This window comes from Staurois parvus, unplaced genomic scaffold (genome assembly GCF_062004578.1).
Source record: "Staurois parvus isolate SC_StPar_1 unplaced genomic scaffold, SC_StPar_1.0 ptg000071l, whole genome shotgun sequence".
Lineage (NCBI taxonomy): Eukaryota > Metazoa > Chordata > Amphibia > Anura > Ranidae > Staurois > Staurois parvus.
This window is the reverse complement of record NW_028317867.1, coordinates 1,777,965-1,793,983: the sequence shown is the minus strand read 5'-3', so window position 1 is coordinate 1,793,983 and position 16,019 is coordinate 1,777,965. Positions and strand designations below refer to the sequence as shown.

The following is a 16,019-nucleotide window of genomic DNA, read 5'->3' as shown; positions in this document are numbered from 1 at the left end:
CAGATAACTAGCATTTTCAAAAGACGTTAAGCAATGACAGCCACCATTTTTCATTAACGACACATACTTTATGTATTCATTAAAAAATCATTAAAGCCCAAAGGAACATTTAGTTTAAATCAACTAAATATATTCAAGGTGCATCAAAACAAATAGGGTGTGGAAAGTCTTACATTTTGTTTTCTTAACCACTTTAATACCATCTAACACAAACCGTATATGCAAAAAGGTGGACTTTAATGCCCACAGGCCGCACAAATGCGTAAATGGATGACTGATGTTTCTGTGCTGAGAGTGCACTCACTGCGCGTTCCCAGCACAGAAACCAAGCTATGAAAGACAGCTCTTGGTGCCCATGGTCAGCAGCTGGCAGGACCAGCTCCTGGTCATGTGACTACAGCTAGTCAATCTTTCCCGCCCTCCAGCATTCAGAACTTTAAAAGGGACACTGGGCTGGGTGGGAAAGGGTTATAAAAGCAAGAACCAAAAAAAAAAGGTATCAGTACAGCCTCACAGGTGTCTCAATTAGGTCAATGTTTCAACATCTCAAATGTACTACAGAAAATAACCAAAAAAAGGATTATTTTAAAAATGTGTAAAAAAAAAAAAAAAAAAAAGATATTTCATTGAGTGATATATGTAGTTCTTCAAAAGACTTTATTTGTTTTCTGTCCTTAAAAATAGCAATCACCAAAGCCTGTCCCCTGCCTTCATTCTGCAGAATGGGACCAGTAGCAGTTGAGGGGTTGAACAAGCTATCTTGGTGAATCCCTCCGTAAACCTTCTGTATTAGGAGCAGAAATTTCAACAATCTCAGCTCCATGATGGGCCTTGGCTAACAGGCGATGGTTTCTAATTTCTTGGGGACAGTGGCAACTCACTCACCAGAGACAACATACCGCAGATAAGTGACAGATGCTGGGCAGAACTGAAGGTTCTCTGGGCAAAGTTCCAATTTTTCTTCCTGAACTTGCATTAACACTTTCTCCAGCCATTCCTCATGCTCTTTCAGCACCCTTCTGAAGACAATTATATCATCCAGATATACCCGAACTTCTATTAGATTTATGGCTACCACTGTTTGCTTCATCAGAAATTGGAAGGTTGCAGGGAGCCCAGTCAGGCCTTGCGGCATCCTGTTGTACTCCTACAAACCCAGCAAACAATTTTCTGTCTGTCCTGAGGATGCATGAGATTCTAGTGGTATCCACTCCAACACACTAAGCCACTTAGCCCCAGTTAGACATTGTAGAGCATCTTCTTTCCATGGAATGGTATACTAGTCTGGAATGGTCCTCCAACTGAGGGTGCGATAGTCAGTGCACATCTAAAGACATTCTTCTTTGGGACAGCCACTATAGGATAGACATATGGGCTCCTGAACTTTCTGATAACCCTGGTTCTCTTCAACTGTCTGAGCTTTTAGATCCCCTAATTGGATTCAACAACACCTCATCCTGAATGGATTATCTTACTGCAGATGTATACAATGCTGGGTACTCTTTGCACATCCCACCATGTCAGTATCAGGGTTTGTAGTCTGTTTTTCCATTCTGATGACACAGGAGCATTCACTGGGTAGAAATTCTCTGCAGAGATCTCTCCTTTGACTCCCTCCACCAAAAACAGATGAAAGTGAGATGAGGGTAAATATGTTCACTAACCATAGTAGCAGTTGGGCTCATAACTTCACAGGACAGTCGGTGGTGCTGGACACTGACTGGGGCTTACTCTCAGGCCTACTGCAATACTCTTGCCAAGATTATTTTGGGGATCAATTCTATTCCAGAAACCACCTCACCATTTAGATTAGCTTCTAACACAATGTAAGGGCCCAGCAGGTCCAAACTCATCTTTATTGAAGCTCAAAGACAAACCACCTCTGTCTTTTTCAGCTGCCATATTCTTCCCACGATTCCGTCTGGGTCCTTCTGTTCCTTGACTAAACACTGGTACACTGATCTCAATATAGGATGCACACCTTCTGATATAAGGTCACTTTCTGAGGCATTAGAGGCCCAGAGTTATCTCAATGGTTCTGTGTTCATCTTTATGACAGAGGAGCTCCTGGTGCTGGAGGGGGCTGGAGGTTATTAAAGTGAATCTGTTGATTTGCCCTGCATGAGCAAATCACAAGTTAACCTTAAAGCATATACTCATCTTTTCTTTGTTTCCACATGGCTCCTTTCATCAGCAGAGAGCAGAAAAACCCACCCTATTAAAGCTATGATTCTCTCAAGTCATAGCTTACACTGGACTATGTATCTTAACATTTTGACTGCACTGGTGCATGACGATTGGCCCTACACTGTCACATGGAATGAGTGATATGCTCCACCATACCCAAACGTACTGTGTATTCCTTCATCATGGCCAATAAAAGGAGCAGAACCTTAAAGCAAACCTATATGGGCTTTAAGTGTCAGAAAATCCCCAAATTCTTTTTTGTGTCATTACCTGTAAAAGTATGGCCTATACCTGGCTGAGTAACCTTTCTATCATGCATATTTTTATTGTTAGTAAATACCTGGCTGATCCTGCTGTTTCAATGGAATTCCCTTTTCTGAGTGGCAACACTGTAGCAGCCAAATTTCTTTCTGCTCCTTTGCCATTTTTGAGCTCATTCCCACCCCCTGTTTAAAAGTATATCTAAAGGCAAAACATTGTTTTTGGTTTTTGGATACAGTGGAGATGGATTACAACACCTGTCATGTTTTTATTGCTTTCTGTGCCCCAGTTAGGGAGATTCACCCTCTCTATCTGTCTTGTCTACCATTATCAAAAGTGAAAGTAAAATAAAATCCTGAATTTTATTTTGTCCCGAGAACAGTAACAGAGAAGAAATCTCCCAATGGGGACAGTAGTTCTGGTGACCTGAGGGCCCCAGTGGTTTCTCTTAATTTGCAGGGATTTTCTCTCACTTTCTGTTGTGACTATGGGACAGAAAGTGAAGGTAAATCTTCTCAGTGGGACATATGTAATCAGGCTGCAATTTATGTGGTTAGGTGCTGCCCTGGACAGGAGGGTTAGGGTTAACTTTATTCCCAGGTATTTTGGTTTTCGCTGGATTTGTGGGTCTGATCCACTGGTCCTGTGTATACAAAGAGGACAATGGTTTGAAGCCAAGGGTCGCTGCCTGCTGGATGGAAGAGAGGGCACAGCAATCCCGCACGATGTAATCTCCAGCTGCTACAGAGAGCTTACACCTGAAGAATTCTGCCGATGAGCGGAGCAGCACCACACAGGGAAAGAACTGACCATTTGGAAACTCGGGTACTGCCCGAGGGCTCGGGGTCAGTAGGTGGCCCCACGAGATGCCCCTGGTACCTTTTCATAGGCTTTTTTCAGTTTGAGCAAGGACACAGGGGCCCCATGATCCCCTATTGTCCAGGGGCCCCCATGAGTTGTCAGTCCGCCCCTGGCACCACGTCTTCAATGTAGAATGATTCCTGGAACCTGTAGTCTGCCCTGGAGATGCCAGCTGCTGCATTATGCCAAAGCATGAACTTTGCCACTAATGGACCTGAACGCACACGGACTCTACCTTTGCAGGTACTCCGGGGTAAACTTTGCCTTCTGCTTGGTCTGAAGTTTTTTAAAAAGGGTGCACTGCAAGTAATAGGCACTATTGCACACTTACAGTAATCTACAGTTTGGATCACTGGCACATGGGATATGAAGAGTTAACATGCTTAAATTCACCTTAATGCAAGTTATACATGTGGTTGCTATGAGCAGCGAAGGTACGTAAGGTCATAAATGTGTATCTGTTATATGGGGAATTGCCTCTAGCCACGAGGGAAATGGTGTTGGCACTTCACTGCATTCTGTCTCCCAGAGCAACAGGAATGGAACTGCATGTTGGAGCCCGCGCACAGTGGGGTTCCATGATGTTACCGGGACCGATAGTGGGAAACGCTGGACAGGTGGCTGTAGTGTTCAGCATGGCCCGCCTAATTGCAAACTACAGTGGAAAGATGTACATTTACATGAGGATCAGAGAGTAACTGGAGGACACTTGTTCAAGTGTACATCTAAAATCAGACCTTAGCCTTGTCCCAGGACATTGATGAAACGGCACTAAAGCAAAGGTACCCCATGTGTAGGAGAGCAATCTTGTCTCAGGTGCCTAGTGTAGCCCAAAAGAACCCACCATGGGGATAGTCCTCTTATGTGACCCAGACTTGGAGCCCAACTAGTTAATTGGGAAGACATGGAGGAAGGTCCACTACAACACGCTTTTACCCCATGCTGGCCCACACACAGAGGGCAAAATAAAAAATAACTGACACAGGTTATAACCCTCCTTTACTCCATCTAAAATGAAAAAAAAAATGTTTTGCGTATAGTTCTGGTTTAACTCTACAGAGACTAAAGCACAGCATGGCAACCACTTGCATTGCATGTGGTTTCCGGGCAGTTGCCGTTGGCTCATATGCATAAAAGAACTGCATTTGACTGTAGTAATGCCCACTGAATGTGACATGGGGTTTCATTTTTTACACAACTGTGGAGCAATGCATCGTGGCCCTGGCATATTTACAACCCTGAGCAGCTGCATGCCTTTCTTTAGATGGGTGCTCAAGTGGTAGTAAAACCATTGCTCATCCATTTACTTTTACTGCTCCCCTGACCACCCGTGTGAACAAACCCTGCTCCTCTATGAATGTGCCTTGTTCTGTGTTAGGAAGCGGTTTACTTCCTCCTTTCTGCTCTGTAAGCTGCACCATGTGATACTTTTCTGTTTCTTATGGGGCAACTTTTGCTATCTGGTGTAAATTCTTGGAAATAAAATAGTGTGCTATTTTTTTTCCTCTGACAACATATGACCACAACAAACGCAACAGTTAATCTGTCATCACAGGATGCCTGTAGCTCCACCCACTGGTCTCACAGTGCGCGTAGAGCAAGGGCTGCAGAATTACGTCACCAAATAACAGATGGAAAAAAAGGTATTTGGCAACAATTTTATGTAGCAATCTATACATATTTGTTTACTTTGTTCGATTTACTGCTTTTACGGTATACTGGAACACTTTGTGATGAGCTTACTGACACTTTAAGCACGGTTTGTGCTTTGTGTTTAGCAGATTGGAAGAAAAGGACAGTTTGTAATATTCTTCTATAGCACAGGGCAGCCCTCTAGTTGTTGCCAAACTACAAGTCCCATGAGGCATTGCAAGATTAGCAGTTACAAGCATGACTCCCAAAGGCAGATGCATGATGGGACTTGTAGTTTCACAACAGTTGGAGGGCCACCAGTTTGACACCCCTGTTCTATAGTTACTTAACAGAAAGAAGGTCAGGTGTGTGTTGCAAAGTATAATTTTCTAAAGTTTTCTAAAGAACAAGTGATTCTAAAGGATTTTTTTAATATCAAACACCTCATACTAACCTGCTCTGTGAAATGGTTTTACACAGAGCAGCCCTGATCCCCCTCTTCAGGGGTACTATGGGTGCTATGGGGGCACTCATGCGGGCTCAACACAGAGCATGGCTCAGACCTGACAACCCGCTCTCTCCTCACTGGCTGTGATTGATGGCAGCAAGAGTCACTGGCCCCTGCTGCTGCCTCTCTGTCCAGTGAGGGGGGGGATCTGAGGGAGGGGGGAGCTGCACAGAGAAGGCACTGCTGAGGTGTTATGGAAGACCAGGATGCTTCAATAGCGGCCTTCAGCTCTTCTGCATTGTTTAGTCTCATGTCTCTCATCTTTCTCTTGGCAATGCCCCATAGATTCTCTATGGGGTTCAGGTCAGGCGAGTTTGCTGGCCAATCAAGCACAGTAATCCCACGGTCATTGAACCAGGTTTTGGTGCTTTTGGCAGTGTGAGCAAGTGCCAAGTCCTGCTGGAAGATGAAGTCCGCATGCCCATAAAGCTCATCTGCGAAAGGAAGCATGAAGTGCTCCAAAATCTCTTGGTAGACAGCTGCGTTGACCCTGGACTTAATGAAGCACAGTGGACCAACACCAGCAGATAACATGGCTCCCCAAATCAACACAGACTGTGGAAACTTCACACTGGACTTCAAACATCTTGCAGTGTGTGCCTCTCCATTCTTCCTCTATACTCTGGGTCCTTGGTTTCCAAATGAGATGCAAAAGTTGCTCTCATCAGTAAAGAGGACTTTGGACCACTGAGCAACAGACCAGGTCTGTTTTTCTTTAACCCAGATAAGATGCTTCTGACGTTGTTTGTTGTTCAGGAGCGGTTTGACAAGAGGAATATGACATTTGAAGCCCATGTCCAGGATCTGTCTGTGTGTGGTGGCTCTTGATGCACTGACTCCAGCCTCAGTCCACTCCTTGTGAAAGTCCCCAGCACTTTTGAATGGCCTTTTCCTGACAATCCTCTCCAGGCTGCGGTCATACCTGCTGCTTGTGCACCTTTTTCTTACACACTTTTCCCTTCCACATAACTTTCTATCAATGTGCTTTGATACAGCACTTTGGGAACATCCAACTTCTTTTGCAATTACCTTTTGAGGCTTTCCCTCCTTATGGAGGGTGTCAATGATGGTTTTCTGCACAACTGTCAGGTCAGCAGTCTTTCCCATGATTGTGATTCCTACTGAACCAGACTAAGAGACCATTTAAAGGCTCAGGAACCCTTTGCAGGTGTTATGGCTTAATTAGCTGATTAGAGTGGGACACTTTGAGCCTAGAATATTGCACCTTTTCACAATATTCTAATTTTCTGAGATTGTGGATTTGGGATTTTCATGAGCTGTAAGCCATAATCATCACAATTATGACAAATCACGGCTTGAACTATATTGCTTTGCATGTAATGAGTCTATCTCATATATTAGTTTCACCTTTTAAGTTGCATTATGAAATAAATGAACTTTTGCACAATATTCTAATTTTTTGAGTTTCACTTGTAAATATCTTATCTTTTGGGTGGATCTGAACCACTTGTCACATGTTTCCACGCTTTCCTTACATGTGTCCAGATACAGAAAGGTGCGTTAACCAGTAAGGACACTTGTATTCCTTACTAGGCTCAGAATTAGTAGCCCTAGGAGACAAAAATAATGCAAATTAAAGGGATTTAGATTGCAGGGTAGACTGGTTCAGAAAATTAATAGAGAATGGAAAGAACTGTTCAGTAGTTAGGATGCATTATTTGAGTCAGTGGAACAGGAGCGGACTGACCCTTTGGAAACTCGGGTACTGCCCGAGGGTCTGGGGTCAGTAGGGGGCCCCATGAGATGCCCCTGGTACCTTTTTCATAGGCTTTTTTGAGTTTGGGCAAGGAAACAGGAACCCCATGATCCCCTATTGCCCGGGGGCCCCATGAGTTGTCAGTCCGCCCCTGCAGTGGAAATACTTCATTTTAATATTTAACTGGGCTGTTCCTTGAAACTACTACCACATTTCTAATATTACAAAAGTATTATTATCGGATTGGCATGTATAATATGTTAGCTTAGCAATTCTGGTTTTCTGTTGTTGGTGTTCCTGCATAAAACATGCATCTAATAAAGTTTTACAAGACTTCGCAATCTAGCACTGAAATGTTCTAGTGTGAAAGCTAAGGCTTTGCCGTACAGAGTTCGAATTTTGGCTGCTTCCTACTGAATGGTCTGAAATGCAAACCATGGGTGGCCCTGTGGTTACCACCTGGCTCTACAAACCTTGATTGAAAAATTGAAAGAGCTGTCTGGAAAATTGTCCACCAAATAGTATATGCATCCAATCAGTCACACTCAACGTTCGGTTATTCAGAAAGCCGCAAGGGCTGAATACAATAACCAGCAGGGAAGATTCCTCCATCTTGCTGTTTAGCGTAGATGGAGAAATCTATTAGACATCCTTTGTTCTGCCCATGGATCAAATTAGGGAAATCTATGCATGTATGGCTAGCTTCAGATTTCACTTCTATTCAATAAATATTGTTATGACAGTTTCTATGTCACCCAAAGCCTATATTTCAGTTTTTGGTGGGCATCAGTTGGTTAACCCTCCTACCGGTTTCTTAGAGACTTCAGGCTTTTTCTTCTTCCTACAAGTCTATACAAAGAATTTACCCCCTTGAAGCTGGATTTCCCAGTGATCTCACTTTCTATAATGAAGATTCTGGCAGCATCGTTTCCCTTTGTCACCACAACAATGGGATAAGGCTATGAACCCCAGTGGGGATAGCTCTTCCTCCACTTCTGATTTTGGACAATGTCTGTAATATTCAGATAATTGCTAATGAATTACAGGGCAATATCAGTACCTTTGTTGTTTGATGAAGCTCATTATTGCTTTGGGAGATTTTCCAACGAGTGCATCTAATCCTTTAAACTCCTACGAAGAGGACCAAAGGATTAACAGTACTGCACATGTGTCATCAAGCAAGAATTGTGACCGGTCCCATGTCTATGGCTACCCTAGGAAATCAGCAGGTCATTCACCTTGTCAGAAACTAAACGGTTATATCAGTTGTGAGTGGAGCTGTTCACTTTAACAGTATGCAACAAAAAACTTTGAGGATTTTCCATGAACACATTATCATTTTCCTAAAATATTACAGAGCTCAGTAATATACACGGATTGCAAAGGTTCATGTATTGAAAGAGGTTGTACCACAGTACAGTATATATGTACATTGCACAGCATCAAGCAGTCAGAGCTTGTTGGTTGCCTAAGCTCTCACAACCCATCTGCTTCTAGCCAGTGATGTAAATGTACCAGCTGTTTATAAAGAACCACTCTGTGTCGTGCAGGAGGCTGGTCCCTTTACCTTACATCAGCCTTGTTTCCCAGCATAAGTCACTGTCTCGCCATCCATGCTGCATTGTCTCTAAACCGTCCACATCTCTAGCAATCTAGCATCCAAATGAACTAATCCTCTTACAGGTCAATGATTTTTTTTTTCCTGCTTTGCTTAGTTTGAAATTACAATCAGAACCATGATGTGCTACATCTGATATTACCAAGCAGCAAACCAACTGCAAAAAAATACTGGAAACCTCTTTTTTTGTTTAAAAGCTGTCAAGAAATTGGTCAGGAGGAAGCCATATCAACGTTGTGCTCAAAAATGAAGGCTCTTCTCTTATTGGTTCTACCTTGGCTAAGCCCTGCCAACTATATAGACAATATGGGCAATCTACATTTCCTGTATTCTGAACTGTGAGTACTCACAGTGAACCTATATGTGTGTCTGTGTGTGATGTCCACATATGTGTCCAAGACCTCCCTGTTGTGATCATTCAAGGTAAATGTGTTTTTTTGTGTACATTCAACAATGGTAATTTGCAATCAGAACTCTTGTGTTCATTAAAACATGTAATTTATTGTGTGCATTTTCCCCATTTGTCTTGGTGTTTTTAATGGCAGACCGTGCAAAGTATGTCAAAGCACAGCACAGGTTGGTGTGGAAGGAGTTAAAAGCTATTTGCAGTTTGCATTTATATTTACTATTATGTCAGGAAATGCTAAGGGTTATTGCTTTATCATTATTACTTTATTATTATTTAGATTATTATTTTGAATAATGTGGATATATATTGTATAGTGTGTGTTTATGTGTGTGTATACATACTGTATATTAATAATATTGCTACTACTAGAATGTTTAAGTGTTATATTACAGCATAGCCATTAACTTAAGGTCAATAGGAGACACTTCTTTTTATCAATACAGCTTATTATTGTAGTACTGTAGTAAATCAGTGACACGACGGTGTGAGAATTTTGCCCTCGTTAGCCACCATTCTCGTTCCTCACATTTGCCTGTCCCTTTAAGGGACCTGATTTGTATGCTTAGAGTACATAGTCAGTGTCCTCTTATACAAGAAGAATGTTCGCCTTTCCTCATGAATAAGCAATGAAAAAAAAAAAATCATGTGTTTGCTGACAAGGAAACAATCCCATTTCTTGAGAGATTAGCATACAGCAACAATAAAGTGACCGGGATGTGCATGAGTGTGAAATATTTATGTGATACATTGATATCTCCATGACCGTTTTACTTGAAAAATCATAAAAAAAATATAGACCACATGTGAAATGACCTCTCAACTGGTCAGTAAGTTCCGCCAGATGGATTAGCCTTGGTGACTGGAAGGATTGGGTTAAATTGACATTTCAAGAGCAGTTCAATCCAGCATCTACACTTGACAGCAAGTGAGACTGGCCCTGATCAAGCAGACCTAATAAATAGGGACAGGAACAAAGAGCTTGTTGTCGAATCCATCTCCATCCCTAAAGCACATCGTTAATCATTAATTAATAGCTGTGTAATTGCACATACTATGGCTGAAAAAGGTGCCACAGAAGCCATGCCTATTCCTCAATTAGCCCTGTGTGAAGTCTGAATCAACAGCTATTTTTTGTCACGTGTCCTTCTGTTTACGTTTAGTGATCTGTATTTGAGATATGGTTAGATGAAGACGTAAGTAGGTGGAATTGTTTTAATAGTCATAGCTCACTAGCACAGATGAGAGTTAATCCAGCACAGCGTAGACTCTGCAACGTCAACAGATTAATGTAAGAACTGGAAGTAAGTAGTACTGCCACTGACATTGTCATTAGTAATTTAAAAGGAAACTGTATGGAAACAATACAAAGACTGTAAATGCTGACATCTTCTTCTGGCAATCTGAGTTATTGGGCTGTCATGCTGATCCAGTGACTTCGGTACTTTCTGATGTGCAGACCTAGAACAAACCGGCAAAATGGGACCTTTAACTTTGTAGATCTGAATGCTTGTTCCAGGTCAGTGACTCAGAAAATAATAAAGCCAGAGACATCCAGGCAGGTCAGCAATGGCAGCCCCAGTATTTCCCATTATGTAACAGGGATGCTGCCATTACTGGGCACTGTGTAATAGATCAAAGATAGCGCCAAATGAAAAATCCTTAGGAGTCTAAAGTCTTTGTTGTTCAACTGGTTATAACAAGCAGGGCAAAGGACATCCAACACGTTTTGACGGCCACAAAATCCCCCTTCATCAGGGCTGGCTGAAATGGCAAAATGGTAAATGGACTCAAAAGTACTCCTAAGCAGACTGATCTGCAGGCAGAGTATGTTATAGACAACAGTCAGTGCTGGTGGTCACAGTCGAAATAGCAAGGTCCCTTTCGCTTTGTACGCCTAAGGATTTTTCGTTTGGTGTTCTCTTTGACCTATTACTTTTGGATTTCTCCATTCAGGTGAATATCCTCCCCTGGAGGATCTCCAGTCTCTGGTAAGCTGCTAAATATAGGCCAGTTGGGTTCAAGTAATGACTTTGTCCATGTTCTGAAAATCTGAGTCAAGCACCCCTATTCCACTACCTCTTGGACCATTGTTTGGTACTGTGTCAATTATACTCTTCAGTTGAATGTGAACATTTTGCTGGATGATTCTACTTTTCATCCCAAAAGGTATCTTGTATTCATATAGCTGACTGTCTTCCTAGCTAAATCCCTACTGTTTTCTTTCTTCCTGACCATGAATCTGTGTTCCCTGGTTCTCTACCCCTCCCTCTGTATTCCTCAGTGAAGGGTGGTTTAGAACAGGATCATGAAGTGACATGGGACTTCAGGAAACCTCCCCCCCCCCCCCTTCCTGAAGGACTGTGAAAGCTTTCTGAAGCTGACTGCAATGCCTCACATAAACCTTGGAATGAGTTATCACATTGGTTGTTGTGTGGTGTGCTCTGCCCAATGCACTACTGCAGACCAAAATTTATGCAAAGTGCGCTGAGAAGGTACATCAGGGTTCCTTTCAGAATGAACTCTGTGTTGCATTCACGCATGCATTGCCCCACCATAGTGGTGTGAACAGGCTCTGAGGGTAAACATAATGCACATTATAGCTATATCTACTGAAATTCATGAGCTTTTCCCTGACTGAAATCCATGCACATCTTGCATCAGGAATGTCCAGCTCTTTACAAGTTACCCTTACTCATATAATGCAACATTTTGTCACCAACAAATCTTGACTATTTTAGTAATATATTGCAAAAACTGTCTTCACACCATCAGGAATATACCATGCTCACCTACAAAATCCCCACTCCTTATTCCATTTGTTAAAAGTCAAGGACACAGCTTTATTGAAACTTACAAGCAAATCAACCAATAGTGATGTCCAACAGACTGAAAACTACCAGTTTACAACCCAAACTAGTGCCGTCCACAGATTCACTGAGGGCACCCAACTTAACATGTATTCAAAGTCTGTCCTAACCATAAGTTCAACACAGACATCCCAGCTAAACAAATCCCAAATAGGGGATCATGCAGATGTCTTTTATCGCTGGCAAGGTAAAAGCCCACTAATAAAGACATGTCAATGTTTATATTGGAAAGGAGGGAAGATCATCTGAGGCTGAAGAAGGTCCTTCGGCAGATGTGCATTCAGGTGAAAGTGATCATGCATGTGCACTGCTATAAGCTAAACCCTTTTTACAGACCCACGCCAATCACCTGCAACTTCTTTGATACCTAATAACACCTTCCTACCCACTGCCATGATCCCATTGGTCAAGAGCCCCTCTCACTAAAGCTTGTGGGCTCAAACATTATCAGTGGTGCTCATGTCTGGTCCTCAAAGCCAACTAATAGTGAATGTTTTATTCATTACCAATTGGGGGAACAGCTACATTAACTGGCACTTTCATCCCTTCCTTAGCAATAGAATCCTGGAAATTAATTTCTTATGATCACTAATGGAAGTCACTCTTTAGTACCTGTTGTGTGTATCCGTGGTAATCAGCATTTGCTATGCTGATTGTGCTATACCACAGAAATGAGAGTGGAATAGGGTAAACATGATCACTTGACTTATAGACCTTAGAATATTGTTGCCAAGCCAGACCACCAGCTTAAAATTAGAATTTTTGTTTTGGAGGTCTGTTGATAAATCAAAGAGGTCAGTTATTATCAAAAAATGTACTTATTTCTACTTTAACAATTTAATCAAATTTTCTGGGTTGTTTGGCTAAATAGAGAGCACACTCTCCCAATATCAGGTTTGATATTTTTGGAGCACTGATGAGCACAAGAGCACACAATTATTAATCCCTGTTACGGTTCTTCCAAAAGCTGGATGAAAATATGTGCTTGGCAAATAAAATAAATCTCAACACAACATCTCCCACAAATGCAACTGCCTGTGAATACACATAAAAATTAAATAAAAGGCATTCATCAATGGCAAATAAACCCTTTCTATACCAAGCATGCTACACAAAAATACTCTTTGCTGCTTCTTTTATATAGATAGATCATGCAGCTCGAGGTTAAAAAGGACTAACTTTATTGGCAAACAGTGGAACAATATTTAGGGATAAAAAATATGAATATCCTCGCGCTCACCTATTTGATTTATGTGAATGTAATAAAGCTGCAGCACAAAAAGTTACCAACCTTCTTCAAATAACAAATGCCACAAGTGCCGTGCTATTTTAGAGTGTAGATTCAACGCAAAGTCTCTACGCTACAAATAAATACATGTATGTGAAAATATTGATTGTAAATGCATGTATCAAATTTCAATATATATATATATCAGTGTTTCTCAACTCCAGTCCTCATGGACCCCCAACAGGTCATGTTTTCAGGATTTCCTTTATTTTGCACAGGTGATTTGATCAGTTTCACTGCCTTAGTAATTACCACAGCTGTTTCATCTGAGGGAAATCCTGAAAACATGACCTGTTGGGGGTCCATGAGGACTGGAGTTGAGAAACACTGATATATACAGTGGGGCAAAAAGTATTTAGTCAGCCACCAATTGTGCAAGTTCTCCCACTTAAAAAGATGAGAGAGGCCTGTAATTGGCATTATAGGTAGACCTCAACTATGAGAGACAAAATGAGAAAAAAAATCCAGACAATCACATTGGCTGATTTGGAAAGAATTTATTTGCAAATTATGGTGGAAAATAAGTATTTGGTCACCTACAAACAAGCAAGATTTCTGGCTCTCACAGACCTGTACCTTCTTCTTTAAGAGACTCCTCTGTCCTGCACTCATTACCTGTATCAATGGCACCTGTTTGAACTTGTTATCAGTATAAAAGACACCTGTCCACAACCTCAAACAGTCACACTCCAAACTCCACTATGGTGAAGACCAAAGAGCTGTCGAAGGACACCAGAAACAAAATTGTAGACCTGCACTAGGCTGGGAAGACTGAATCTGCAATAGGCAAGCAGCTTGGTGTGAACAAATCAACTGTGGGAGCAATAATTAGAAAATGGAAGACATACAAGACCACTGATAATCTCCCTCGATCTGGGGCTCCACGCAAGATCTCACCCCGTGGGGTCAAAATGATCACAAGAACGGTGAACAAAAATCCCAGGACCACACGGAGGGACCTAGTGAATGACCTGCAGAGACCTGGGACCAACGTAACAAAGGCTACCATCAGTAACACACTACGCCGCCAGGGACACAGATCCTGCAGTCCCAGACGTGTCCCCCTGCTTAAGCTAGTACATGTCCGGGCCCGTCTGAAGTTTGCTAGAGAGCATTTGGATGATCCAGAAGAGGATTGGGAGAATGTCATATGGTCAGATGAAACCAAAATAGAACTGTTTGCTAGAAACACAACTCGTCGTGTTTGGAGGAGAGAGAATGCTGAGTTGCATCCAAAGAACACCATACCTACTGTAAAGCATGGGGGTGGTGACATCTTGCTTTGGGGCTGTTTCTCCGCAAAGGGACCAGGAAAACTGATCCATGTACAGGACAGAATGAATGGGGCCATGTATCGTGAGATTTTGAGTGCAAACCTCCTTCCATCAGCAAGGGCATTGAAATGAAACGTGGCTGGGTCTTCCAACATGACAATGATCCCAAACATACCACCCAGGCAATGAAGGAGTGGCTTCGTAAGAAGCATTTCAAGGTCCTGAAGTGGCCTAGCCAGTCTCCAGATCCCAACCCCATAGAAAACCTTTGGAGGGAGTTGAAAGTCTGTGTTGCCACAGCCCCAAAACATCACTGCATGGAGGAATGGGCCAACATACCAGCAACAGTGTGTGCCAACCTTGTGAAGACTTACAGGAAACGTTTGACCTCTGTCATTGCCAACAAAGGATATATAACAAAGTATTGAGATGAACTTTTGATATTGACCAAATACTTATTTTCCACCATAATTTGCAAATAAATTCTTTCCAAATCAGCCAATGTGATTGTCTGGATTTTTTTTCTCATTTTGTCTCTCATAGTTGAGGTCTACCTATGATGCCAATTACAGGTCTCTCTCATCTTTTTAAGTGGGAGAACTTGCACAATTGGTGGCTGACTAAATACTTTTTTGCCCCACTGTGTGTGTGTGTGTATATATATATATATATATATATATATATATATATATATATATATATATATATAATTATCAGTCCATGACCAGTGGGTCTAATAATAAATCTTAACAAAAACAAGTGAAAATTGTGACCAGTCTTCACATGAACATCACCAAGAAGATGATGATTCCACCACCATGAACAAAAGATGGGTGCTCACCTTTAGTTATGGACCCTTAAAGAATAAAAGTCATCATGCATGCGTTTCCCTTTAATAACCGGGATAAATTCTGATAAACTCACAGCTGAAACTGGTAAAGACCGCCGTGTTAGTGAAAATGATCCACCACCTAGAAAAAATTAGCCTTAAATTCTATACCCTTAAAAATGAAGCCCCTGTTCACACCGGGTGTGACTTGTCATGTGACTTGACAGATCCAAGTCGCATGACAAGTCCCACCCTATTTGCCACTAAGGAACTGTTTGAATTGGTGCGATGATTTTTGTGCTTTGAAATTGCGACCCTGGCAGAAATTGTGACATTTTGGCAGTTATATTGAAAATATGACTGATCATGCCAAAAAAAACTGTCTTTTATTTAAGTATAGTGGTCATATGAAGCCATTTATTATCACATAGTTGTTTGGCTCCTTTTTAAATCATAATGATAACAGAAATCACCCGAATGGCCCTAATCAAAAGTTTACATACCCTGGAATGTTTGGCCTTGGTACAGACACACATGGGTTAAAATAGAAATTAAACTTTCATTTCCC

The 16,019-nt window shown here is 41.8% G+C and overlaps 1 protein-coding gene across 4 annotated transcripts in view; it reads left to right on the top strand.

Annotated features, from left to right (window-relative positions):
- LNX1 (ligand of numb-protein X 1) overlaps window positions 1-16,019 on the top strand; it is a 250,324-nt gene that overhangs the window by 46,047 nt on the left and 188,258 nt on the right. Inside the window, exon 1 of one of the 4 annotated variants that reach the window (XM_089669252.1) lies at window positions 8,652-9,122. The exons of 2 other annotated variants lie outside the window; for them this stretch is intronic. In XM_089669252.1, the coding sequence (XP_089525378.1) occupies window positions 9,031-9,122 (92 nt within the window). In that variant the 5' untranslated portion in view covers window positions 8,652-9,030. Of the gene's footprint in view, window positions 1-8,651; window positions 9,208-16,019 lie in introns of those variants that run through there. One more of the 4 variants, XM_089669253.1, reaches the window with a different exon arrangement.